This window comes from Odontesthes bonariensis, chromosome 9 (assembly GCF_027942865.1).
Source record: "Odontesthes bonariensis isolate fOdoBon6 chromosome 9, fOdoBon6.hap1, whole genome shotgun sequence".
Classification (NCBI taxonomy): domain Eukaryota; kingdom Metazoa; phylum Chordata; class Actinopteri; order Atheriniformes; family Atherinopsidae; genus Odontesthes; species Odontesthes bonariensis.
Genome location: NC_134514.1, coordinates 31,986,869 through 32,014,376, shown reverse-complemented (window position 1 = coordinate 32,014,376; position 27,508 = coordinate 31,986,869). Strand labels below are relative to the sequence as shown.

The window sequence follows — 27,508 nt, the reverse complement described above, 5'->3', positions numbered from 1 at the left end:
CATCAAAACCATGTGCAGCATCATCCTTTCACTGTGCAAAGTCATGTCCTAACAGGAAGCACTCAAACAGAGACTAAACTTTACAGTGTTGCACCAACATGCTCAAATCTGGTCCTGTTCAGCACGGGCCTTTACTTGATGATAAGAGTGGAATTGAAACGTTTTCTTGGCTGCTCACCAAGAGCTGGACGACATCCAGCCAGGAACTTCTTTGTGTGACTGGATGGGGTACCGGGGAAGAAGAAATTCACAGAGCATAGTTTAAAAATGACAGTGATGTTACTGAACAACAGAGTTTTCATCGACTGCCTTGTGAAAATCCTCCACACACAGTCGTGAAGACTACCCTGTACTGAACACTGTCCAAGCATGCACCCACAGAAGCTGTGGACCAAAATCCTACTCTGAGACCAGCCCCATGGCGTCCCATGGTGGAGCATTCCATTCTTATACTCCACATATTTATTCACTCAGTGGTTGGGCCAAAAAAAACAAAACATACATGTGAAAATGTTATATATATGTAATTATGACAGACCCCAAACCTGCCTTTTAAGGTAAAACTCTACTATGGCCTCAGTTGTCATTTATTCCCCCGTTATTCAAACCTCCAAGCACCTACTCATAATCCTCCCTTTAGTAGCAACAGGAGTGTAATTTAGACTATTTTTGAGTTGTGTGTGTTTATATTCCACAATTTAAGGCAGTTTCCCGTAGGGGTAGGGAGCACATTGTGGTTCCCGCGGGTTATTACCAAATGATTTTTGAGGGTTGGGTTGGTTTTATGGTTGGAATGAGGTCATGGTTGGGCTTGCATTGTGTTAATGGAGAGTCCCCATGTGTATGTGAGTGTCACTGCTCTGATTCAGTAGAGAGAGAAATAGGTGGCATCAAGTGTTCCCCAGTCAGTCAAATATGTTTCTTTAAAAAAAAAAACGTGAAAAGTAGGACCAACAAAACTGTACCGGACCACCATGCAGGGTTCTCTACTGGTTCAGAGGCTTTCAATTTGAAAGTGTAGCGGAAGCTCGTGCTGTGTTGTTCGGTGTGAAACGCAACTTTGGTGCTGGGTTGTTTGCTTTGAAGGCGTGGTTCAGCCTGTTAAATTCCTCTCTGAAGCAGCGGAACAGTCAGTTGACTGTGCGGGAGTAAGGAGCTTGCTGTGACCCACCTTCGCTCCTCGTCCGGACCTCAGTGTAAAGAGAAGGTTACAGTTCCTCCTGCGGGACCAGTCGCAACGCCGTCGCCTCGTGAAAGGTACAGGCTGCAGTTGAACCGTCATTTTCTTGAAGACAAACAAACGTGTCGCCTAAACTTCCCAGAACCCGTTTTGAACGCCTCTTTCAGCTTTCCGACATCCACCTGGTTGTCGCGCGCTGGAAGTCTCCCGTGAATTTCTTTTGAAAGAAAACTGTTCTATAGCCAACATGTACAAACGTGCAGCATGCACCTGAGAGAGGGTCCGCTGGTTTTAAGTAACGTAGGCGCTTTGTATCTGTGAAAACCGAAGTTGTGTTGACGTGACCTGCATTAGAAGTGTTGAGAAAAAGTGTGCTTCTCATCCTCAGCTGCCTGCCGGCCTCCTACTGTTTGGACTGATTGTTTTAATGGAAGAGGAGCAGGGGATGGGGGGTCAGCCATGGCCGCTGGTTAAAGTCCGTTTCACCTCTGCAGCTTTCTCAACTTTTGTGACAGGGTCAGCCGTTAGGGAACAGCCAAAACGATGAATATTTAAATCTAAGTGCTGGGGCGATTTTAGGATCTGGTCTTATTGGGGTGCCCAGCCCCCAGTGCTCATAGAGGCAAATTATTTCTCACTAACTGAGGCGAACTAGTACATTTATAAATTTTGGAGCCGTATTAGTTTTGCTTTGAGTAGTGTTTTCCCCTACAACATTCAATTTTGACCTCTTCATTTCAAAAGACTGTGGCTTGACAGGGATAACAGAGAGCCTGAGACAAATATTGAAGATAACTCAACATTTATTTTGGGAGTAAAGAGTTAAAACAAAAACAAATGCTAGAAAATAAATAAAATGGTCACTAAAATAATGCATACTTGAGCAAAAAAAAGTGGTTTTTCATAATATAATATTTTAAAAATGTGCTGAGCCAGGGGGTGCCGAGCTATCTCACGGTGGTGCCTTGGCACCACTAAAAATACCCTAGCCTCGCCCCTGCCTAAGTGGCTGCTGTAATGTAAACCTGCATGCTGAGTACATCCCAGCAGGCACCGAGTCTAACTCTGCAGCACAGGGTGTTTCGGGCTCAGTCGTTCCCGTCAGATGGTGCCGAGGATTGAGTTTAGTCTGTAACTGCAACAGACCCTGCAGTGTTGAATGGAGGGCCAGAAAAGGTGAAGGCGATAATAGCTTTTAACCACGATGAGTCTAGGGTGACCAGATGAGGTTGGCTGAAATTCGGGAAGGGGCGCGCGTGCGGGTGGGCTGACATGTACAGTAATAAAATGCTTTGTCGTCGGTGTTCTAGTGTAGATTGGGTATAATTGCAATAAAAGACGCACACTCCGGTAATATCATGGCAAGTTCCAGTGTATTGGTATAACGTACACAGTCCAAAATTCTGGGGTTCATAAAATTAACATGAAAGTTAAAATTAACTTTTAACATGACGAACTGAACGTACAAAACATCAAAACGCATTATAACATCAGATTCTCCTCCGTGGGAAACGCCAAACTCCTTCCTGCACACTTTACAGAACGCCTTAAATTCATCCGTCAATGCATTTGTAAGCCATGAATATTTGCCCTCCTATTCCTTCCTGTACCTGCATTGTCGCTTTTGTTTTTTTGCTTGGTGGTGTGGCTCTTCGTCTGCCATTTCGCTAGCTATTGTGTGTCAGTGAAAGTGAATTTTCGCGCCGGTCATTGTTCGCGCTTACTGTTGCAATGGAATGGAATTAGAATGTCCTAAAGATAACAAAATAGATACATTGTAGCCGGGGTAGCACGCAGCCACTTAACATTTGGGGCTGCGCAAGCAAGCAGCCTCTAGGTGGCACAGACGCAGGGCCGTATTAAGTCAATGTGGTGCCCCTGGGCACTAAACCTCAAGTGCCCCTAGGCTACATTTTCAAACGTATTCATTCAAAATCAGTAACAATTAAAGGAGCATCCATCTATATACAGTATGTAGGATTATTCAAATATCTCCATTTAAAACCAATCAATTCAATTCACTAACAATCCAAACAGCATCCATATATTAAAATGTACAGATTCAAAATGTGTATCAATTCGAAGAGCATTTGTCTATATTGAAATATATTATCAATTCAAAGAGCATCCACCTATGCAGCACTAACAACACTCCTATTATCCAGGGGGACGTTATTGCCACAGCCGTCCCAGAGCACCATAAGTTGTCTCCCCGGAATGCCAAACCACTTCAAAACTTAACCAGGGTGCTTGCTCTTTTTCCAAATCAAAATTCCAGACTTTTTTAAAACTGAGACTTTTTTTCCCCAAGACCTTTACTTTATGTACTTGTAACTTGTGTTCCTACTGCCTACTTCATTGGTTGAGATTGTACCAACTGTGTTTATTAGAAATGTTCATTTTTATAGGCTAGTATTCAATGAACAAATCCATTATTCACAGTAAATTATGCTTTTACTGATGAAAACGTTTCAAAACATGAAAATCACAAGTACATGAATTTCACATCAAACAAGTGTAACAAAAACTATCTATAAAAAAATGAATGGATGGATGAATGTATGTAGAATTCAGTCTCTTCACTCACATCTCATCCCATTAGGCTAATACAGTACGTGACCAGTTAGTAAAATTATAGTTTTATATCCTACCTTCCTATTTCTCATTTCACAATGCCTTTGAGCATACTGTAACATTCTACCATACATTTATTTTCCATACTTTATTAAGACTTTCACACAAAATCCAAGACTTTTCAAGGTCTGGAAAACAGTGCTTCAAAATTCCATACTTATTAAGACTTTCAAGACTTGCGCAAGCACCCTGTTAATCACGGCCACAATGCGTCGCAACACCTCTCTCCAATACTTCGCCGCATCCTCTTTTTGTTGTCTGAGAACAACATCAACCGTACACGCATCCCGTGTGACCTCCTGAGAAGTGCGAGCAGACACTCGCGGTGGCTTGCGCTCTTCTCGTGGGCTGTGACTGTCCGGGTGTTTCCAGTCACTGTACCCCTCGGTGAAAGCATTTTGCTGCCCGGCCAGGCATTTACACGCAAAACAATACACCATGCCGGTTGAAGGGGAATAGATTAGCCAATCTCTAGAGACTGACTGTTTGTTCGGCAGCTGGCATTGGAAGAGATCATTTGTAAGAAACCTGGTTTTCTTACCGCCGTGCTGATGCTGCATATTTAGCCGCCCGGTTGTGGTAGATGGTGGGACCGTTAGCAATAGCCAGCTGGTTGTGACAGCAGTTGTCGATGTTTTTATAAAGAAACGATCTAACACTGGAACATTTTTAATTGCCGCTAAACGCCTGGAGTCTTTTTATTTTTTTTATTTTTCTCTTTGCACAACCACTCAATTGATGTCTATCCATTTATTTTTATTTTTACCGCGTTTTTTTAAAAACATGATGCATTTCACCATAGGTGGACTGGCTCAACTGACAGGTTGAGGGAGGGGGGTTAATGTTCACATCAGGCCACTATTGCTCAGAATTATGATATATCGTTGCTGTTCTTATCACATTAGTTTTAATAATGAATTTTATATGAATATTTATGTCAAGTGTCATCATTTTAAGTGTACAAACATTCATGAAAAAACTATTTTTAAAGTTTGTCGTGTGGTGCCCCCCCACTGGCTGTGAATGGTTGGTGCCCCTGGGCACTGTGCCGCAGGCCCATATAGTTAATCCGGCCTTGCACAGATGGCAGTAGCATTAGTTTGAGATGTGTACTTTACCTGGGGTTAAAAAGTAATTATTGCCTGCTGAGGTTGATGCTGAGCGTGATTTCTAATCGTTCCCTGTTCAGCCAGTTCAGCCAGCTGTTCCCTGAACAGCCAGTAAACACATCGAGGTGCTTGTGATTCATATGAGCTGCTTCTCGTGTTCTGCTGTTTCTCTTACCAGGTGCAGCAGGAATCAAAATGAAGCGGATTGCCTTATTTTGTCTTTTCGCACTGCTGAGCTCATATGGCCATGAGGGTGTGCTGTCCATAACTCCCTCCTATGGAGAGCGGGGCTCCGATCTTGGCATACAGGTGTTTCAGCAAGTTGTCCGCACTAGGCCCTTAGAAAATGTGGTGCTTTCACCCCACGGAGTGGCTTCTATCCTGGGCATGCTGCTGCCTGGAGCCCACGGGGAGACGCGGAAGCAGGTCCTGAACGCTCTGCGTTACAAGAGAAACGGTAAGGCTTGTGTCTGACAGTGGAAGGTCAACAGCTAGCTGGCATTAGACATCATTTGGTCGATGAGCCCCTTGTGACCTGATGTAAGAGGAGGCTTAAAAAAGGCTTTCTGATACTTGCACCCCAAAGTAATGTTTGAGGAATTATGGAGTGATGACGTTTACTTGGTCTGCACAGGGCCTTATAAGATGTTGAGGAAGCTGCACAAGACCCTAACTGCCAAGTCCAACCAGGATGTTGTGCTGATTGCCAACGCCATGTTCACCCAGATGGGTTTCCCCATGGAGGAAACCTTTGTGACCATCAACAAAGCCAACTTTCAGTGTGAGGGCAGGAGCCTGGACTTCAGCAACCCCCACAGAGCAGCTGAAGAAATCAATGGATGGGTCAACAATAAGACCAGAGGTAGGGGCTGTGGTTGGATGTCGCTGTGCTGTACACAATCCTAAGTGCTGTTATAAATCCTCTGTAATGGCTGATGTGTCTGTGCACTTTGAGTTTAACAGTCCCTTCTGTATCACTGTATAAATATAATGTGTTGACAGGATGATCCTGGAACTACACTAAGTCACTTGTGAACAGGGCTTGGATTGATTTTGGGATTCGTTCAGACACAGATCTAACGGGGATATTGAGCTTCCTGACTGTCCTGGGATGGAGACAGCTGCTCACACCTCTGCATGCAAGGCTCGATGTCTAGTTTATATTGTGTTTAGACAACAAGGGGAAACTTATTGAAACTAACTTTGGCATTAACACCTAACGCACTGACACAGTCCATTTTTTTTTTGCTGAGTTGACTGGCCTGTCCTTGTTTGATGCTGATTATGGCTTCATCTGTTGTAAAGTAAAGATGAAATACTTTTTTTTCTTCATTTAAATTATATATATATTTTTTTACCTTGGTGATCTACTGTTGCATATTTTTTCAGGTCACATCCCCAGCTTGGTCAAAGCAGACATGCTGGATTCGGCGCTGACCCGTCTGGTCGCTGTTAACGCTATCTACTTCAAAGGCTTGTGGAAGTCCTGCTTCCAGCCCCAGAACACTAAGATGAGGCCCTTCACTGGGGGTGATGGAAATGTATATAAAGTTCCAATGATGTCCCAGCTCTCAGTCTTCAACATAGGTAAGTGCTGATGTGTGTGAGCTTTCCACTGAGGCCGCTTTCATCGGTAAATGTAAAAGCAGTCATATCCATCACATGCAGTCTCTGTCTTTGATACATCACGATGCTTAATAGAAGTGAACCTCTCGGACACATTTCACAGACAATGATTGTTGGTTACCTTGCTGGACTGAAGCACATTCAGTCAAATAATGTTACAGAATCGTTACCAGCTACATCAGAGACTTCTCTGTTAATAAGTATTGAATGTGAGCCAGGTGGTAGGTTGAATATGATGTTTTTCAGTAGCTGCTCTTCTACTCAGGTCTGCAGATACTGTAGATTTAATGGTTAAATTCTCTCTGTTTAGTCTTTATAATCTAGTCTGTCCCAGTGTATGATTCATAGATCAACTTGTGGTGAGTAAAAAAAATGCAGGCAGTGACATGCCACATCTGTAGAATATTATTTAGTCTTGTGTGAAACGGGGTGATACACTCGTCAGTCGGCTATATTTAGAAGACTTGTCAGAGTTGTTGGTGCAGGCAGAGCTGCGGGTACGGTGCTGGTGTTGAATCGAGGCCATGTCTGGATCATGTGATACGTCTTCTGGAATGTCCACAGGCTAACAAACACGGGTCCAAACAGATTTTTTTTTTTTTTAACTGATCGATGCAGAAATGAGCAAAGTGTTATTTCCACATCTTTGGCTTTATGACTTCATAACAGACTTTGTGCTGTGAGTTACTTTAACACAAAGAGTTCCAGGCGTTGGGTTTGTGGTGTGAGGCTGCCTCTGCTATGACATTCCTTTTTGTACTTTCATAGTTGCCTTCTCATTGTAACATATTTGTTGTTCTTGTTTCTTGACTATTGCCTCATTCGATGTTAAACAGATGGTAAAAGCCTGAGTCAGTCCAGACCAAAAAATATCCTGTATGAATAAGAAATATCTCAAATATAACTTTATGAGCATTATGATGTTGGAAGAAAGTTTATAAAATAACACCAATGGGGAAAAAACAAAACAACCAAACTGAATTGAAAGTTAAAGTCTTTTGATGGCGTAGACAAAGATGTGCACCATCCAACTGTGAGTGTTGCTCACAGTTGGATGCTGCTGAGATCAGGAGCTTCTGAGATCAGGAGTAAGAACTGACACGACCCAAATAACTGAAGGTATTTTTGCATTGTACATAGGATGCAGGTAAAAGTAGGGATACAAATACCAAAACATTCAGGCGCAGAACAGGTCGAACCTAGTAACTCGACTGAACTGAACATCGGGGAGATGTTCGGGGGGAAATGATGGCACAGTCTCTCAGAAGCTGCCAAATTCTTCCCTTAGAGTTGGAAGACGAGAAGAAGAAGCAGCTATTTAAAGGAACAGTTCACTATTTAAGACCTTGAGTCCCAGTTCCAGCTTGTTTATCAAGAATAAGAAATGAGGAGACCATTTTCACAACAATAGCTCATTTCTATCCATTTTGGCTGTTTTCGCTGGTCCATCCTGCTGCTACAGACAGGGTTCCATTGGGCACTCTGTTCAATGTCCTTAAAACAATACTAATGTTAATTTTAAAGAAAAGGTCAACTCACCGGGTGGTTTGTGGATGTTCCTGTGTGTCCCAAAACAAATTGCGTTGCGAAATAAAAGTTATTTCTTGCTTTATTTAGCATTTTGTAATCCAATTGTATTCCGTTTGGAAGACTTTTCACTTTCACTTTCACTGTCAGATCACTGCGCCAGGGCTAGAGCCTCAGACTCAAATATAGAGCGGATGTTTACGTGCGTCGTGATTTAGCATGAAAAATAGTTCCTGAACAGCAAAGAACACGGATTACACGGATGGAAAACCATAAAATGCACCGACATTTTTTTTTTTTTTAATACCACTAACCACCCGGTGAGTTGACCTTTTCTTTAAAATTAACATTAGTATTGTTTTAAGGACATTGAACAGAGTGCCCAATGGAACCCTGTCTGTAGCAGCAGGATGGACCAGCGAAAACAGCCAAAATGGATAGAAATGAGCTATTGTTGTGAAAATGGTCTCCTCATTTCTTATTCTTGATAAACAAGCTGGAACTGGGACTCAAGGTCTTAAATAGTGAACTGTTCCTTTAATTAAATTTAGTTGTTGGTCAGATGTATCGAAATATCATTTCAGTAGCACTGATGAGGACGGACAAATCTAGTGCAATGAGGAAAAAAGAATGTCTTTGTATTTATGAGCATCTTTTTAAAAAAAAAGTATTTAACGGCATCGCCACCATTTGCAGCAACAGCAGGGATTGCCAGCATGAACTCTTTTCAACACCTTATTGGAGATGATTAATGGAAAGACGATACTTTATGAGCTAGAGGTCCACTTTACCTGTTGTCCTTAGGATCATTGCTGCTGCTTATCCCAGCTGCGCTTCAGGTCACGTGCACAGTGAACCTGTGATCCTCCTTCAGGGTTTTCTGAATTTCAGTTTTCTCTGATGGGACAGAACATTCCCACAGAACCAGACTGCCGCCGGCATGTTGTACTGAAGGTATAACGTCCTTTTTGTGGAAATCTGTGTTTTGTTCCATGTCTGAGGTAGCTGGACCCCTTGTTCACAACACTTCAGTCCACAGATTGTTCCCCCTAAAGGCTTTTGAGGGCCACAAAGGTGTGTTGTGATTAAAAGTTGGATGAACCTTTTGTGTTCCAGGTTAGCGGTGGATTTTTCTTTTTTTTTTTTTTTTCTTTTTTTGCCATTCTCTCCTGGAGGCCATTTTGAGCCTGATACTGGAGTCAAGAACACTGAAATGGGAGGCTTGTAATTTCTTGAAGTTCAACAAATGTGGAACGTTGAAATGTTAATTATTCTTCACTTGGCTGTTAAATCAACAAGTTTGTCTTCCCTAAAGATTTAATATGTAAAGGAAATGTATAGATATAAAAATGACGAATCGCCTCTGGTTCGTCCTTCCAAACTAACCCATAAGCTGTCTTGTTTTGTCAGGCTTGGCCACCACACCTCAGGGGCTCAAATACAAGGTGATCGAGCTGCCCTATCATGGCAACACCATCAGCATGCTGATCGTTGTACCGTTTGAGGAGGACACACCTCTGTCCCGCGTCATCCCGCACATCAGCACAGCCACAGTGCAGAGCTGGACCAAACTGATGCGCATGAAGAAGGTCCGCCTGCTCATCCCCAAGTATGTACACTCATACGCGCACATACTTGATTTGCTGTGAATTTAATAAAGAGCTGACTGCGTGCATTTCTTTTGTTTTGCAGATTTACTGCAGATGCAGAGGTAGATTTGGAAGAGCCACTCACAGTGCTGGGATTAACGGATATGTTCAGTCAGGACAAAGCCGACTTCAGACACCTCAGTGAGTTAAAGCCCAATATTCCGCTGTGACTCAAGGACTCCGGCACGATGATAATATTTATTATACATGTATGGTATGAGTAGGTGTAAAATATGAAAGGACTGCACACTGTTTTAGAGCCAGTAAGAAGTATGTATTGTGTCCAAATGTTCAGTGTGAAAATGTGGAGAACTGCTGGCAGCTCTGGCGCCATCTTGTGGTTTGATGAACCATAGCATCTTTAGATTGAGGCGTGAAAAAAATCTACCTGGCTGTCTGACAATTGGGCATTTATATAGTGGTGTAAAGTACAAAGAACTGATGGTTTTAGTTGACTCGTCTCAGAACAGCATGGAAACCAGGATTCTGCACTCTAACGCTGTAATGAACTCTGTTTTCTCAGGTACTCATCCTGTGTATGTATCCAGGGCGCTCCAGAAAACCAAAATTATAGTCAATGAAGATGGAACAAAAGCAGCAGCTGCCACTAGTGAGTTGTTGCAATTTGAACTCCTATGTTTTGTCAAGCAAAAGACTGGATGCCTATGTGATGAGAATATGTAACACTTATGTATATGTAATACAGTTGTTTGACCGCTGTGTTTCTGTTGTGTTCAGCTGCCATTTTGCTGGCGCGCTCCTCTCCTCCTTGGGTTATAGTGGACAGGCCTTTTCTGTTCCTCATCAGGCATAACCAAACAGGTACACGATGTTCTCTGTTCCTCGTGGACTGATGGATGGAGGCCAAAAGTTTCACTTTGCTGTGTTGTTAGTTTACCTCCACTGTGATGACTTCTGCCCGTCTCTGTCTCCAGGTACCGTTCTGTTTATGGGCCAGATCAACAAGCCTTGAGGTCCTCCTGCTCTGGCCGGCCCCTGGGGTCCCATCTGCCGGCATCCGAACATGCTTACACACTGACGTGCATGAACACACAGGCACACATAAACCCAAACACTTGGCTGTAGATTGTACAATGTGGACATATATTTGTTTTAAATGTGGCTTTTTATGTTACTTATTTTCTGTAATGCATAACATGCTGTGTAAAAATGTTTTGCAGACTAAATTTTTCCTGCCGTTTTAATTTTTTGTAAAGTCTTTTTGACTTTATTACATTTTTAAAAGACTTTGAATGTCAGTTGTGTATTTTCTCAAATCTGGAGTCGGATAATCAGTTTATTTATTATATCACTGTTTTAGTTTTTTCTCCCTCTCTAGTCACGTAACTCCAGCATGTGTTACATTTCTCTCCTAAGTTATGCTTATGTGCATCTCATCTTAAAGACTACCCATGATGACTACTTTAGAAAATATTTTCCCCTCACAGAGGAAGTCTTCTGTTGTACTTGTTTCATATTTGGATAAAATAAATGCACATATTTATAACATTAGTGATTTATGTCTCATTTACTATGTTTAAAATATTGAACCCGTGTGACATTTTGTCGTTATAATATTCTAGGTCAGTGTATTGATTTTCAAAGCTCTCTTTAGTTTTTATTTTACAGCTGCTGTCAGTTTTATAAACGGCTCACCTGTTCGGGGTCAGAGTATCTGTTCATCTGTACACAGGCTGTAACGCAAAGCTGAAACATACACGGGCAGTCTTATGTGAGCCACTGTTGCCGATTGGTTAATTAATGGCACTGACAAGTGTTTACTGGGCCCAAGATAATGAACAGGGTCTAACTTGGTGTGTGTTGTGTGGGCTAGATGTGGCAACTGAACAGATGGCGATTTGGACCTTCTATTCTGAGGCTGAGATTAGACGGCTACATTTGGGGTGAAGAGTGTTATCGAAGACCATACGCTGTCTGTGATTTGACACTAAAACTGTCTAAAGAATCAAAAGAACATCCATCCATCCAATTTCTATACCTGCTTAATCCAATTTCAGGATCATGGGGGGCTGGAGCCCATCCTAGCTTTCATTGGGCGCGAGGCAGGGTACACCCTGGACAGGTCACCAGTCCATGCAGCGCCACACAGACACACAATCATCCACACTCACACTCACTCCTAGGGACAATTTTAGAGACCAATTAACTTAACATGCATGTTTTTGGGTGGTGGGAGGAAGTCGGAGTACCCGGAGAGAACTCACACAGGGAGAACATGCATACTCCACACAGACAGGCCCCAGCCAGGAATCGAATCTGGAACCCTCTTGCTATCAAAAGAACAAAATCTTAATCAAGAGGCTTCTTGTTCGCTGTTGAAATAATTTGAACTATTTTTTTCGTGGATTTTCAGCTCTACGTGCTTTGAATCTCGAGTGCAAAACGCTTTTTGTCTGCAGGTGTGACAACCTTTTGAGGGGCCCCAGGATACCTGCGCACGGGCCTTGCGGGTAATTGAAACTATTTTTGCCAATGTGTTTGGCGCGTCCTTGGCGTCATTACGGTAATCCTGACAGCGGCTCTTGTGTCAGCTGATCCTCCTTTACTGGCGAGTGAGGAGGAAAACCATCTGAAGGAAAACACTGCTGCCTTGGAGAAACCATGGCTGCGGAGATTCATTCGAGGCCCCAGACCGCCAGACCGGTCCTTTTGAACAAGATCGAGGGTCACTCGGACGCTGTCAATGCTGCCGTTTTAATACCAAAAGAAGACGGAGTGATCACGGTCAGCGAGGACAGGTGAGTCTATTTAGCACGCTAACAGTAGCATAGCACCAGTAGCTAGCGGGCTTGGTCTATTTGCTGGTCATTGCGTTCATATTTCATGGCGCTATGGCTTAAGGAGAAACTGAAACATAAAAGGCACGATGTTTCCCACCCACAGCAACCACTTTAGCTTCTTCGTGTAGAGAGAACAGAGGAGGGGGGGGGGTCCCCTATCGTTAAAAAAACAACTAAACAACAGACGGGGAGATACGATCGGTGCTGTTGCTTTCAAAGACTCATGGTTTGATACATGGACGAAAAGCAGTGAAACTGGCCAGCTGGTCAAACTGCACATGTCAGATTGAGGTGGTCGTCAGCTGGAGTCCGACAGGCCTCGGGGACAGATAAATAATCTAAGCTGTGGAGGTGTGAGCCTCATATCAGTCCGTCACATCCACAGGTTTACGGGTGTTTGCAGGGCTATCAGACTGCGTTACCAGCAACAGGAAGCAACACCCCTGTCAAAGTGAAAGAATCTCAGCTGTGAAGAAATGCGATGCAGTGTCCATCACGCATCAAAGCTGCAGGGAAGGAGAAGTTGTCTGACCGCTGCTGCTCTTTGCTTCCTCAGTGCTCCGTTCAATTTCAAACTGATTCAAAGAGCAGCAGTAACTGAAAGTATGCAGGCATTGCAGAAAGCCTTCACTAACATGTCGCAAATTCCTTCAGGACCATCCGAGTGTGGCTGAAGAGAGACAGCGGTCAGTACTGGCCGAGCATCTACCACACGGTGTCCTGTAAGTAAGGCTGAGCTTTATGTCAGTGACTCATTGACGAGAGAAAAAAAAAAAAAAAAACCTCAGCATCCATGTCCCTGTTAATGTCTGCTTCTTTGTCATTTAGCTCCTTGCTCCTGCATGTCCTACCACCATGACAGCAGACGCATCTTCATCGGGCAGGATAATGGAGCCGTTGTGGTGAGTGGCCACAGTCATTGCTTGTTAAAATTTCAATATTTGGCTCTCTCAAATAGCTGGGATGTATGAAATACACAATTCAATGTATTTGCAACAGGTTTCTGTATGATTCGTTTGCTTACATTTTAGGAGTTTCTCATCTCTGAAGATTTCAACAAGATGAACCACGTCAAAACATATCCAGGTGAGACGCTAACACAAGGACGGGTCAAGTCCAGCGTGATTGGAAACGTATCGGGATGTGGTTCAGTAATGAGTAAAGGAGTTGAACTCGGCTGTCGGTCACTGCGAAGGATTCATTTGTTGGAGGCTGATCAAGCACTTGTTGTGTTAACAAGTTCAGCTACAGCTGAAGGCCTTTTTTATTTAAGTTTGATCTGTGAATGTTGGATCAGAAGTGGACAACATGTCATCCCTAGAATAACGATATATTTTTTCTCCATTGCTTTGTCATTAAATGAAACCCCGCATGCTCTTATGTGTGCCTATGTTTTGGCCCACATGCTTGTTAAGCAGTGCTTTGTGATCTGTTCTGTTAGTAAACTAAAGTTTCTCCCTACAGGAGTATTTTCTTCCTCATAAGTCATCTGTACAGATGAGCACGGACGGTTTCAGTTGTCCCACAACGCTCCTCTTAGCTTCAAGCTGCTCTGTTGCTGTTTCTTTACACATAATATTTCCGTGTTGAATAGTGGTCGAAGCAGGTCGCTTGCCTGCCTGGAATGTTATGCATGTAGATACTCGGTCCAGCTTGTGCTGCTTTTAAGGATGTGAAACAATTCCCAAATCAAACATTTCTCAGATGAAGAAGTTCTCTGACAACAGTACACCAAATGAAGGTACTCTGTTGTGGGATTTTTGTCCTGGATCTTAACTCATTTATTGTCAAAATTTTATGATGTAAGCCATAATACAGTGTGCGTTTAAAAAAACAACAACTATAAGTTACATAGAAATAAATCGGAGAGATTTTTTTATTTTTTTTACCCACAATCTGGCATTTTGTGTATACCTGCATGCATTAGAACAGTGGTTCCCAAATGTTTCACAGCCACGTACCCCTTCAGACATCTGACCTCCAGCCATGTACCCCCTACTCCCGCACACACAAAAAACTGTCTGTAAGCCCCCCCACCACCATCACCACACACACAGCATGTAACACTTCAGAAATCACTAAAATTATTATTTTATTCTTCACCAAATAGATCCATTTCTACCAGCATTTCACTGAGCAACACCAGTTCACTTTTGAAGAAATGAATCTACCAAACATTTCTACATTTCTCAAACATTCAGTTATAAATCACTTGAAACTGAAGAACAAACTCACCACAGCTTTAATGAGAATGAGGTGTGCCTGACAGGACGCGCAATAAAAAAAAGTCTGCAATATTGGGCTGAATTTCAGAAAATCTGAGTCTTAAATCATCCTCCACACAAAGTCTCGCTCTCAATTTTGTTTTCATAATTGTAAGGGCTGAGAATCCACTCTCACACAAGTACATGGTGGCATATTTTCGCCTTTTTGACGAGGTTGTTTCTCTGTCCGTCGCTGCATGCTTTCCCTCATCAGGAGACTCTGCGTCCGACTCCTCGCCGCTGTCGGTGGCGTCAGCTTGGCCAGCCACAGGTGCAACGCAAGCATCCCGGTCAAAGGTAGACGTTGAAGGTGAAGAGTAACGTGGGTTGTTGTCGCTGGAAAGTGCACCTTTGACTGTGGGCTGACTTGTGGTAGCAGTTGATGTCTCTCTGGAAGGGCAATTTATCCTTTTTAGCCATTTATCCATTTTCGGCGGTTAGCCTGGCGGTGGCTGGCGGGAGACGGTGTATTTATTTCGGCACTGCAATTAATTCACTGACCACTAGTGGATAGCCTATCTATGCATGGCAGTATCTTGTGTTTTTGACACTGTGAACAGGTACTCCAGTATGTCTATTTATATGCCAGTTTAAAAATGTAATCGGGCTCTTTGCAAACCATGTTTTTATGCATTTTTTCGTGTACCCCCTACGTACCCCTGGGGGTACGCGTACCACAGTTTGGGAACCACTGCATTAGAAGGTGCAGCTTCACCTGTCTGCACCTGTGGGTAGGACTGTGTCTTCTGTTTCTTCTAATGTACATGACGCATCACACAAGATCAGCACTGAGCCTCGGAACAAGGCTCCATATCTCCACTAGATGGTTGAAATCCCACCAATTCCCCTGAAAACTCTGCTGACACTTTTTTTTTTTTAATTCCTATTAATGGCTCAGCAAAGACCTCGTATCTGTGTGAATATATTCATCACGACATGATACAGAGAAGTTGGGTTGTTTGCACACAGGAAACGCTGAGAGAAGTGATTGCATTAGACACCAGCAACAGGTTACAGATGCAGGAAGCGTGTCGTCACGTCAGTGTGTTTTTTTTCACTGTGTTCCTGCAACACGAGAGAGCAGATACACAAGAAGACTACCTAAGCCTCTACATGCAGGATTTTACCATTGATTTGAGCCTTGAAGGAAACCAGATGACTCCCTTAGCTTTGCTCACTGACACTTTTATATAACTATGAACCATAATAAGTTAATTGAGCATATATATCACTTCTGACTGATGAGCAATACAGCCTTTGGGGCCAGTCTGGTTTACATGTCATGTTACAATTGCAGCATTTATTCAGGCACCTTTTATTTCCTTCTAACTGAATCTTCCCATAGTAGCTATTAAAGCTGCCGTCGGCAGGTTTTCAAAATTCCGAGTCTAAAGTTGGAAAATTTGAACTGATACAACTTTCAGGTCCATCCCCCAACCCCTCCCCCTCTGTGGACGAGGTTGTGCACGTGAGTTCACATCAGTGTGCGCGCACACAAGCTGGGGGCAGACTCACGCTCAGCATGGAAGACGTGGTTGGTGACTGTTCTGCTCAGATAATAGATCAATAATAAACCTAACGTGATTGGTTAAAAACAGCCGGGAGCGCTCGATTTTTGCAAGCACGATTACAGGCTTCAGAGGGAGCTACAGAATTCGGGATTTTTCCTTAACAGCCTATTTAATATTCTACTTCCAGAATCCCATGACAGTTCAAGCTAATGACTAAAAAAAAGTTGCCGACGGCAGCTTTAAGCTGGAAAAATGGAATGGAATTTACAATGGCGGTGTAAACATGCCTCTGAGAAATTTGATGGTGTTTGTTTGAGCTGCTCTTAGCAATATTTTTGTCTTGACAGTAGCTGAAACAAATGGGTGCGATATTCAAGGGTCGCCACCAGCCATGAGCCCGCAAACGCCCAGCTGTTAGTGGTTCTGCTCATATATTCAACGGGTGTCTGTCACCAGGGAGCTGTTTTCACAGCAAAAGTTTTGGAGCATTTATAAGTTACAGACGGGTTAATTTACCTCAAAGCGTCACGAGACATTTTTCTGGCTATTTGGCTCCCTCTACAGTTGTGGATGTAATGCCACTTTTGTAAAAACAAACCCTTTCATTAACCCTGCACATGCAAAGATCCATCCATCCATTTCCTATACCCGCTTAATCCAGTTCAGGGTCAGAGCCTATCCCAGCTGTCATTGGGCGAGAGGCGGGGTACACCCATCTGTCACATGCACAGATATACATGTAGATTAGATATCGTGCAGAAAGAAAAGACGTAATCTATCATGTCAGAGACAATGCTGTGTAATATTACAGGACCTAAAAGATTAAGACTGTATATTGGATATGTTATGATATATGCAAACATGCTCACAAATTACAGTACATTACAGCGTCGTGTGCTGAAGATGGCAGAGAACATTTTCAAAGGCTGCAAACTTTTGGTGGAAAAATGAGCCAAAACTGACCCAACATTTTAACACGTGAAGAACTTATTTCCACGTTAGTCTGAAACAGAACTGAGGCGCTAACTGAGGCTTTATCTGTGAGACAGAGATAATAAGGATAAGGTCATAGCTTATGTTTCAGTCTGATAAATAACATAGCAGGGATGAGCACGCTGCTGTTGTAATGTTGTGTACTTCCTGTTAGTCATGACACAGAGCACTAAACTAAACATCTGGAGTAGCCACAGCTACAGCTTCAATCTCCTCTGATTTACAGCCTCCATAGAGCAGAGGGAGAAATGATCATGTATTCTTTTCGTGAATTTAAACCTGCACTACTTCACCAATGGAGCCAAGCAAAGCAGACTGGACAGAACCAGAGAGCTGATCAGTTTTTACTTACTGATAGCAATAATCTCTGCAGTAAAATCCAACCTGATCTTTGTTCTTGTCTCGTGTCTTTGGTGGTGTTGTCTTGGGTGTCTTTGGTGCATCTGCTGCAGTTGTTTTTTTCTCTTAAACTTTGTTAGTAATCTGTTACATTGAAAGCTTATTGTTACCTAGCTGTTAGTGTGTGATGTGGTGGAGGACTGGAAACAAAAGCTGATTACTGGTTTCTCAGCCCCCAGGGGGCTCCAGGACAGTTTCAGACTTCAGGTTTTCAGTCTACTTCAAAATGAGTCGGAAGCGTACAGTTTTGAGGTTCAACATTCAAATTGAATCGGAGTGTATGTTGAAGACTGATGGAGGGTTTAGATGTTACACCATCTGAAAATGCCTCCTGGTTTGAACAAACTGATATCTCATAACGGCTTGTTACTCTCCTCAGATGGCCAGTTCAGCTCTGAACAAAACTAGAGATGTCGACAATAGGAATAAAACGAAAGGGTGCAACTAAGAGGTGATCCAAAGAAGTAGCATTCAGACTGGTGGTAGTACTAATAGTGTGAAGAGATTCGTCTGTCTCTGTCTGGATTACATCACCACATGGAAAGGACCAATTAGATGGAGTTCGTCTGTTGCAGAGTGAATGTGATCTTGTTTGTGCTTCATCCAAAGTCATGCTTCTGTTCAACACTTGTCATGTGTATGTGGGTGTGTTTTCTTGCAGCCCACCAGAACCGTGTGTCCGACATGGTGTTTTCCCTGGAGAGTGAGTGGGTGGTGAGTACTGGCCATGACAAGAGCGTGAGCTGGATGTGCACCCTGAGCGGCAGCATGCTGGGGAGACACTACTTCACTGCCTGGGCCTCCTGCCTACAGTATCCTTCACTGACTGATGCCACACTTTGTATACAGCAGGAACACGACAAATGCATTCGAGCCCTGACTCCTCGCTCAGATATGATCATGAGACGCAGCACGCCTTTGTTGGCGATTTCTCCGGACAGATCACTTTGCTGAAACTGGAGAAGCAGACATACTCCACCGTCACGACACTGAAAGGTCACGAAGGTAAAGCACACGTGCCACATTCGCACTGAACATGTTAGTCATGACAGCCCCCGTACTGCACGCTGAAGCAGGCGTGATGCTAATGGGCAGATGTGACTGCAGTAAATGATACATGACCCAGATTCCGGCACTGTAACACCATTCAAAGGATATCTGTTGGAACAGGGAAACACGAGTTAATGACCACAATAATGTCACATACACATAAAGAGAGTAAAGTGAGGAAAGGTGTGACAGATGAGGCCCCCCAGCAGTCTACCTCCCATTCTACTTTTAGAAACTCTGGGAACGTCAAGTAAACCTGCAGTTTGGGAACGAAGTGCTCTGTTAGGAAAATATCTTATAATGAGATCTTTAAGATATGATGGAGCTCGGTCATTAAGAGCTTTATATGTAAGGAGAAGAATCTTAAATTCTATTCTGAATTTAACAGGGAGCCAATGAAGAGAAGCTAAAACTGGAGAAATATGATCTCTCCTGCTAGTTCTCATCAGAACTCTGGCTGCAGCATTTTGGATCAACTGAAGGCTTTTCAGAGAATATGTGGGACATCCCAATAATAAAGAATTACAGTAGTCCAATCTTGAAGTAACAAATGCATGGACTAGTTTCTCTGCATCACTCTGCGACAAGATGTTCCTGATTTTAACAATATTACGAAGATGAAAGAAGGCAGTCCTAGAAACCTGTTTTATATGCGAGTCAAATGATAAATTCTAGTCAAAAATAACTCCAAGGTTCCTCACTGTAGAACTAGAAGCCAAGGAAATACCATCTAGATGAGTATGAGTGCAGGAACTTATTAAAAGCTAATGGCATGAATAAGTCCATTGGGTAACAGCCACTGCAGTCACCTGCCATTCAAAGCAGCCAAGCTCATAAATTATGCATAACCCAAAAGCTTTTATTTTCTTTTTCTGTGGCCTTTCTAGGAACTTAGTCTCTAGTTTTCTGACTCTTAACAGAAATCGTCATTCGGTTTGGAACAACAAACGTAGCTGCTTCAATTTAGCAAGCACTCGGATCTAGTTGCTTGTTTCTTGGATTAGATTTTCCAGATTTTTTTTTTTCCATCAGGAATCGGGAAATTAAAAATATTGACACTGTGTTTTCATGTCATTTCATTGTGATCTCCTGAGATTTCCACCCTGCCTCTGTGCTGCTCTTCAACTTTCCCACAGTTTGTCAACTAATTTTTGTTTGTTTTTTTTTGTTTTGTAATTTTTCCACAACAATCTGTACTCCAATAATATAACATCCTTTCTGGGATTGAAGTATTATTCCCTTTCGTTTTGTCCGTACCTATACAACAGTAATTGTGCCGCACGGAGCTTTCATTAATTGTGTCTCTGCTCAACTAATAACATACTTTAGGTTTATGGGTGTATTGCTCTGATTAGACAGGCATTAAGTAATTTTTTTAATGAAGCAAAAATCAGGTTCTGAGAAAATTGTTATGAATTACAATAGGATTCACCCAAAAATAGACCTCAAACAGTGATGGTGAACCAGTTCTCGTTGAAATTGAGGGTGTTTGGAGCTGCATGCAGTTCTCTTAGCAGGCACTGGGTGGTGCCAGCAGGTCAGACTGTGACACTGTCTCATAACACGGTTTTTCTGCAAATGTCTTGTGTATTAACTGTTGTTTCTTTTGCATTCAGGCAGTGTAGGAGCCCTGTGGTGGGACCCCATCCAGAGGCTGCTCTTCTCTGGGGCCTCCGACCACAGCGTCATCATGTGGGACATTGGGGGCCGCAAGGGACGAACGCTGCTCCTGCAGGGGCACCAGTAAGTTCCTATATTGCCCGCATACATGCAGGGGTTAAAAAAAAAAAAAAAAAAAAAAATCCATGTAGTAGTGTCGATCTTTTTTTTCCGCCACATTTCTGTGTGAGACTCTTGTCAAAGGCAGGTCAGTAACAGCTGTACCCTGGCACAGACTGACACTGTCCTTAACTCCCGTCCTTAGTCATCATACATAATTCAAAACCTCCCAGTTACAGACGTTATCAACAAAGCCTGTGTGCTCATGTGTGTCAGAGCCAACCTCCATATTTCCTGTTGTACTCTGGAAGGATTTACAGGCGTTTGCTCCGCAGACAACCAGAAATATGAGAGCTGTAATTCTCCCATACTTTTCACAGCTCCTAAATCCTCTTTGGTGTTTATGTTCTCCCTCTTCTTTTCTTCTTCTCCTCGCCCCAGTGTAAACTTAATTTTGTGGAGTCTGTAACGTCGTAGGGACACAAAGGAAAACCATTTAACATTTTAAGTGTTTATTTAATGTGTGGGTGTAAGCTCATTAAACCCATTAAAACCTGATTGTAAGGGCACCTTTAGCCAGTGGTTGCATTGTTCAACTTTACCGCTACATGCCACTTTCTCTCAACTGCTGATGTGTCAGTTGTTTTAGGGAAAACAATCTAATTGCTGATATGTGTTTTTGCTTTTGAGTTTGGTTGTTAATAGTCTGTTTATGTATTTATGTGTTGTTGGTGTACTGTTTGTGCTTATATCTTTACACTTGTGATTTAGGTGCTGATTGAAATCAGCATTAAGCCATTAATAAAACTGACAGATACACAATTATCACAGTTAAGTTGATAAAGATAATGGATCATTCTGCACTGTTGCAGGCTCAAAGTTTGGATGAAATCCTCCATTAAGGTTAGAGATGAGGAGATATGTGATTACTGCTGTTTGATAAGGGGAGCCAGGGGAAATATTTCTGTGGATCTGTTACTATACATTACACATAGTCCTCCTGAGGGATTCCGAGGCGTCCCCTGCCCAGAAGTTACATATAATCCCTCCAGTGAGTCCTGGGTCTGTCCCGGGGCCTCCTCCCAGATGGACATGCCCCAAAAAAACACCAAAGGGAGGCGACCAGGAGGCATCCTAACCAGATGAACCACCTCAGCTGACTCCTTTCAGCCCCCCATTCTGAGCTCCCTCCGGATTTTCATTCTTTCGGTCACTACCCAGATCTGTGATCATAGGTGATGGCTGGAACAAAAATGGACTAGTATATTGAAAGCTGTGCTTTCTGGCTCAGCTCCCTCCTCACAATAACGGACAAGAGCAGCGCCCTCATTACTGCTGATGAAGCCCCAGTTTGTCTGTCCATCTCTTTCTCCAACCTGCCATTAGACATTAACAACATTCCAAGATACTTAAACTCCTCCACCTGAGGTAGGGAGTTATCCCTCACCCCTCACCTTTTTCCAGTTGAGAATCATGGCATTGATTTGGAGGCGCTGACTTTCATCCTCTAGTGCAGCTGAAGGTCATGGCTTTAAGAATCCAAACAGAACCACATCATCTGCAAAAAGCAGAGGTGCAACCCTGAGGTTCCCGAACCAGATGCCCTCCTTTCCCCGACTGCTCCTCAATATCTTGTCGCATGAAAATCACAAAAAAGATTGTGACAAAGGCAGCCCTGGAAGAGTCCAACACGCACCGTAAACCAGCTCGACCTTAAGAATTACTTTGGTTATACAGAGAATAGCCTGCAAAAGGGACTCCGGTACCCTATACTCCCTCTGCACTCCCCACTGAATCCCTCAATGGACACAGTTGTGTTAAATATGTGTATCAGGTTCTCTACACCGTTGTAGTTGACTCTAATGTGTAAATGGCTGCGCACGGATATTTGTATAAGCTCATTGATTGACCTCCACTAGAAATTAAAGTGACCGAAATTTCCTGTTTTGGATTGTAACCATGTTACACCCTCTGACTCCCTCAGCGAGCGTGTTCAGGCCCTGCGTTACCTTCAGTTGACGAGGCAGTTGGTGTCGTGCTCAGCTGACGGAGGCATGGCAGTGTGGAACATGGACACGCAGAGAGAAGAGGTTAGATAACAGCAGGAACAAACTTATTTACCTGTTTTTCAAAAAAAGTTTCACTGTGTTTCTTTTTTTCCGCTGTTTCTCCATGTTAAAAGCTCGCTTACACTTTCCGTGTCTCTGCAGGCACCTCAGTGGTTAGACAGCGACTCCTGTCAGAAGTGTGAGCAGCCTTTCTTCTGGAATATCAAGCAGATGTGGGATACCAAGACCATGGGACTGAGACAGGTCGGAGAGCTAGACCAGGGTCCTCTGTGGATGTGATCCCCTCATCATTAATCCTGCTAATATGTGGATGTGTCTCTTTTCTGCAGCACCACTGCAGGAAGTGTGGTAAGGCCGTGTGTGGAAAATGTAGCTCGAAACGCTCCACCTTCCCAATCATGGGCTTCGAGTTCCCTGTGAGGGTGTGTGATGCCTGTTTTGACACAATCAAAGAAGAGGAGTGAGTAAAAGCCTTCTCTAAATTGAACTGTTGACATTATATTCCTGTTTTCACAGAGGGCAACGCTGATGAAATGCTGTTATCATATCTGTTATCATATCTGTTTGTGTGTGTGCAGTCGAACACCGCTGGCCACGTTCCACGAGGGGAAACACAACATCGCCCACATGAACATGGACCCATCCAGAGGCCTGATGGTTACTTGTGGAAGCGACCGCATTGTAAAGGTCAACAACAGTTCTTTGATAGCAGATAATTCATGCATGTGATAAGCCTGTTTCAAACACAGGCCCTTTGAGCCAATACTCCGACCAAAGCTACCACAAATCTCAAGCTGATGTCTCTCAGACCCATATTCCTTGCTGAACTTCTCGTGTCTCACAGGCACAAAACAATTAAATTGTATATTTGTATGTCAAACTGGAATCATAGCAAACCTTCCCAAATTGTTCAGTGTTTAGATTGTGCAGAATTATGTTTTCAATCTCCTTTCAAAGAGCATTTCAGTGACTGATCAGTTGTATACAGTCCCAGTGTGGAACATTTGTCTTGGCTTAAGTGCTCTTATGTTTTAAGTAGAACAATTTATAATCGCCGACACTACACGTCATTGTCAATGTCCTTCCACCATATCACTACGGTAGCCCAAAAGGGACAAAACCATACATTGGTTCTTGGGTGGGTCCATCGCTCAGAACCTTCCTAGATTTTCTTCCTGCTTGGAAGAGGAGGGATAAATGTTGATATTCAGTTGGTTGTTCTCTCTTAATTTAGATTTCATTACATGCATAATCCTTGACCAAAAATTGCACATTGTAGGGGGGGGGGGCATGCCAGATTACCTGCAACACGTTGCCAGGCGGTTCTGTAACAGTCTGCGTGCTTGATGTTGACAGTTTCCGAACCTCATCGCTCAGCTGTGTGGATGTTCACACTGTAATTACTATAGTTATTACTATGGTTGTTCTTTGTGTGGAAGGCCCTTATAAAAAATTGAAACAGACATTTTTATCTATTTTCTGACATTTTTAGAATAACTGTAGAAACACAACACTTATTGCACTGTTCTCATGAGGAAAAGGGAGAAATAAATTCTCTTAGACTACAAGCTGCAGAGGTGCTGTCCTTGTGTAGAGGGATTTGTGTGTATTTCCACAGTAAGAATCCCGGTTCCATTGTTTCACGTTCGTATTTATTCCTGTTGTCAAAGTTAACAGTGAGCTGAAAACCTCCAGTTCATGAGCCCTAACAGTAGTCATGTTTGTCTCCACAGATCTGGGATATGACACAGGTGGTTGGCTGTAGCCTAGCAACAGGCTTCTCCCCACGCTGATTGGCCCAGCCCACTACATGGTACCCCCTCTCGCTCAAGCCCGCCCCCACTCTTCCAGTGTCATGGAAACCCCTGTCTGTACAGTGCATCTCTCCATCACGCCTGGGATCTTCATCTGCAGCTGGGCCTGTCCTTAGTGTGTGTGTGTGTGTGTGTGTGTGTGTGTGTGTGGGTGCACAGGTGTATGTGTGTGCACAGTCTTCCACATCCCTCCTTGTGTTTGACTGATTTACACCTTTTGTTCTGATCTGAAACGGAACCCTAAGCACAATGTGTGTATGTGTGCATGTATCATTTTTTCTCCTGTGGGAGAATTGGTATTGATTTAGTGTTTACTTTGAATAAGTGTGATGCTTCTCTTGACAAAGGTCTTTTTTTATTGCTCTTCCACTGCTCAGTTAGGTTTTCCTATAAAATAATCTCCTCTCTTGCTCATCAGTGTGTCCCACTAATTGCGTATTGCTCAGCCCATGGAAAAAAAACAAAAAACAAACCCTTAATCAGCTGTACCTACTTCTGCTTCATGTGTACAGTAGAGGCTTGAAGTACTCTTTCTGGTTTCTTTTTCTCGTTCACTAGCTGGCCTTAACTCACTCTCAGGAGGTTTTCCATCAGTAGGTTGTCACTCTGTGGGTTCTGATGATGTCAGTCGTATCAGCAATTTCCGATGTGCGGTCACTGAAACAGCCTCCTCTTTCATAGATGAAGGAAATCTCATGATGGATTTGTCAGATTTTTGCTTGACCGAGTGACACCACTTTCACTTCGCAATCCAACTTGAGATATGGGAATTGCAATGCGTTGCCGTAGTAACGGTCATGGAGAGCAGCAGCATCCTGTCACAGGCTTTATGAGGTGTTGCCAGTGGAATTAGTTGAAGATGTGATTATTTGATTTTGTGGGTTGAAGTCTTAAACTTTATGCGGGTGGAGATGGATTTGGAAAATCCCCAGCCAGCATGTCCCTAAGGTACTGGACAGGTACTGTGAAATGTAGCACTGACTGCTGGTGTGTTGAACTGCTGTGTTCCTGTAAAAGCCTTAAAAGGAGAACGCACTTAAAGCCTTTTTTAGTGGTTTGCTAGTGTGTACGACTGTTCAGTCTTGCCCGTTTACTACCAAGCACTCGTCTTGTTCAATAAACTCTGGAGGTCTTGTTTGCAGCTTCTTTCATACTGTTTGTTTTTCCCCCATGATTCTGTACTCAGTCATCCTCCTTCCCCACTTCGCACACATTTGTTCATCGAGAATGTCTCTTAACACTATTAGCACTGCACTGAATTGCACAAATCGTCTTTGTTGAGTTGTAAACCTTTTTGTAAGTTCAGATGTGGGAGAGATAATTGCAGAATTCCATTGTAGCACTCCTGTAAATAGCAGCTGAAGTCCTCGAGCCCTAGACTTAACGCTTGCCTTATTGTTGGTGGAATAATGAGCATTATACTGTTGGAATTCCTGTTTTCAAAATGTAGTCACATTCCAGTTTTCTTGATCATGTAGTGTGTATTTATATTTGTAGTTAAGTATGTATCACTGTAAGTTGTCGTGCCCATCTGGTAGTGTTGAAATGTGCGTAGTAGCATATTAGAACATGTTAAATCCTCCGTTATGAAGTTCATAGAAACTCAGTGCTGTTGACCTGCAGTGTCAGTGTTTTTCACATCCAGACGAGGATGGGGATTAATTGGTTATTAAAGAACTGCAGTAACTTAATCCATGATATTTTCTTGACACACGTTGTTATACTTGGGCTTAGAATGAGAGCTGACACTCATTTTGTTTGTCAATTGCTGATATTTAATGCTACTCTTCAGTTTTCATATTCTAGAAGAGCAGCTCTGCTATTTGCCTTCAAACAAATATTTTCGTCCGGGTAGAGGAGCCTTAAAGCGAGGCTGTTCCCCACAGAGGACATCGAGCGGCACTAGTTGATATTATTGTGATTGTTTTGTGGAGTCAAACAAGCTGAAAACATAAAAATGACACAAGTAGTTGCCTATGTTGTTTTGGCTACTGTAAATTAAGACTTTGAAATTATTTTTTTGAGGAAATAGGAAGTAATGCAGCTTTCAGTATTTGCAAAACGGGCAAAAACAGGAAGGTGTCATGGGCTTATCTTTTTTGGTGACTCTGGAGCAGACCCAGACAAAGCTGACTGTGATCACACAGAAAACCAGAACAATGTGAGGCAAAGATGTGACCGTAAAGCTGCTGCAGGCCTGAAGATCTTCTGTGTGTCTGCTTAGTTGTGGCTACAAATGAGCAGCAGCAGGTTGATCACAGTGTGTCACTGAAAACAGCCTGTGCTGCTGGAAACATGCTTTACAGACAGCAGTCAGTCTGGTGCTAAATGCCAGAGTAGCTGTTGTAAAACCAACAAACTAAAGTGTCCATGTCGAGCTTAGGAGCTGCAAAGTAGTGACCTTGTAATTCCACCCAATATTTCCCATAATATTAATGAGTGCAGTTTTGTATACAATACATTTCCATGTTTGTAAGACTCTCATTATATGTGAAGTTGTCTTCTTCAGCAGTTAGCCCAACCCCAAGTATCGTAAAGATTCATCCCAAACGTCATCAGGGATCTGCAGGGTTATTCACCATGCTTCCGTACAGTCAGCACTCACAGCCCTCCTCTGTGCTCCCTCAGTTCACGGCACATCAAAGGCTCCCCCACTCATTTCTTCTCCTCATGTCCCTGCAGCAGGCTCGACAGATGTGCAAGAAGTTAAGGGCATGAGTAACGGCAGGAGTTGCTGCTGTCAGAGATAGATCTTCACGTTTCCTGAGAGTCCCAGGAAAGAAGCAGTGGATTTTACTGTGTTATCTGTGATAAAACAGTCAGCTGAATCATTGTGGTTTTGTCATCTTTGTTTTATCACTAGAATGGATGGCGGCCATCTTTAGGAGAACTTTTGACTTGCTTTTCACCACACCACAGCCCATAATCTCTGCCCATAAACTTTGTGACGTGATTTATGTTCTCTTACACTGCTCATTAAATATACTTGCCGTTCCAACAGGATGTTGTTAATGTATATCTGAAAATGACTGTATTTTTTAATACTTTAGTTGATGATTCAGGACTGACAGATGTCTCCCTGTGACCTCAAACCAGAGCACAGAGAGAAAAATACAATGCTTAAATAAAGATATTTGATATGTTGTTTTTTTTGACTGCTCTT

General features: G+C 43.0%; 2 protein-coding genes across 2 annotated transcripts; both read left to right on the top strand.

Annotated features, from left to right (window-relative positions):
• The first annotated feature begins 1,105 nt into the window (after positions 1 to 1,105).
• Positions 1,106 to 11,237, top strand: serpine2 (serpin peptidase inhibitor, clade E (nexin, plasminogen activator inhibitor type 1), member 2). The gene is made up of 9 exons (XM_075474035.1): positions 1,106 to 1,257; positions 5,102 to 5,380; positions 5,558 to 5,785; positions 6,313 to 6,510; positions 9,487 to 9,685; positions 9,769 to 9,866; positions 10,249 to 10,335; positions 10,464 to 10,547; positions 10,661 to 11,237. Exons 2-9 carry the CDS (start codon positions 5,119 to 5,121, stop codon positions 10,696 to 10,698), a joined length of 1,194 nt encoding a protein of 397 aa, XP_075330150.1. The 5' UTR covers positions 1,106 to 1,257; positions 5,102 to 5,118; the 3' UTR covers positions 10,699 to 11,237.
• Positions 11,238 to 12,291: 1,054 nt separating this feature from the next.
• On the top strand, positions 12,292 to 27,500 carry wdfy1 (WD repeat and FYVE domain containing 1). Its single transcript, XM_075474033.1, has 12 exons — positions 12,292 to 12,484; positions 13,181 to 13,248; positions 13,355 to 13,428; positions 13,558 to 13,612; positions 18,355 to 18,505; positions 18,586 to 18,698; positions 20,360 to 20,486; positions 22,447 to 22,552; positions 22,673 to 22,774; positions 22,861 to 22,991; positions 23,110 to 23,218; positions 24,265 to 27,500. Exons 1-12 carry the CDS (start codon positions 12,348 to 12,350, stop codon positions 24,322 to 24,324), a joined length of 1,233 nt encoding a protein of 410 aa, XP_075330148.1. The 5' UTR covers positions 12,292 to 12,347; the 3' UTR covers positions 24,325 to 27,500.
• Positions 27,501 to 27,508: the final 8 nt, after the last annotated feature.

Excerpts from the sequence above, each read along its gene's own strand:
- serpine2 (XM_075474035.1), top strand. The coding sequence starts at position 5,119 with ATGAAGCGGATTGCCTTATTTTGTCTTTTCGCACTGCTGAGCTCATAT. Across the intron at positions 6,511-9,486 it reads GCTCTCAGTCTTCAACATAG|GCTTGGCCACCACACCTCAG; the intron begins GTAAGTGCTGAT and ends TTGTTTTGTCAG. Across the intron at positions 9,686-9,768 it reads GTCCGCCTGCTCATCCCCAA|ATTTACTGCAGATGCAGAGG; the intron begins GTATGTACACTC and ends TTTGTTTTGCAG.
- wdfy1 (XM_075474033.1), top strand. The coding sequence starts at position 12,348 with ATGGCTGCGGAGATTCATTCGAGGCCCCAGACCGCCAGACCGGTCCTT. Across the intron at positions 12,485-13,180 it reads ATCACGGTCAGCGAGGACAG|GACCATCCGAGTGTGGCTGA; the intron begins GTGAGTCTATTT and ends AAATTCCTTCAG. Across the intron at positions 18,699-20,359 it reads GACACTGAAAGGTCACGAAG|GCAGTGTAGGAGCCCTGTGG; the intron begins GTAAAGCACACG and ends TTTTGCATTCAG.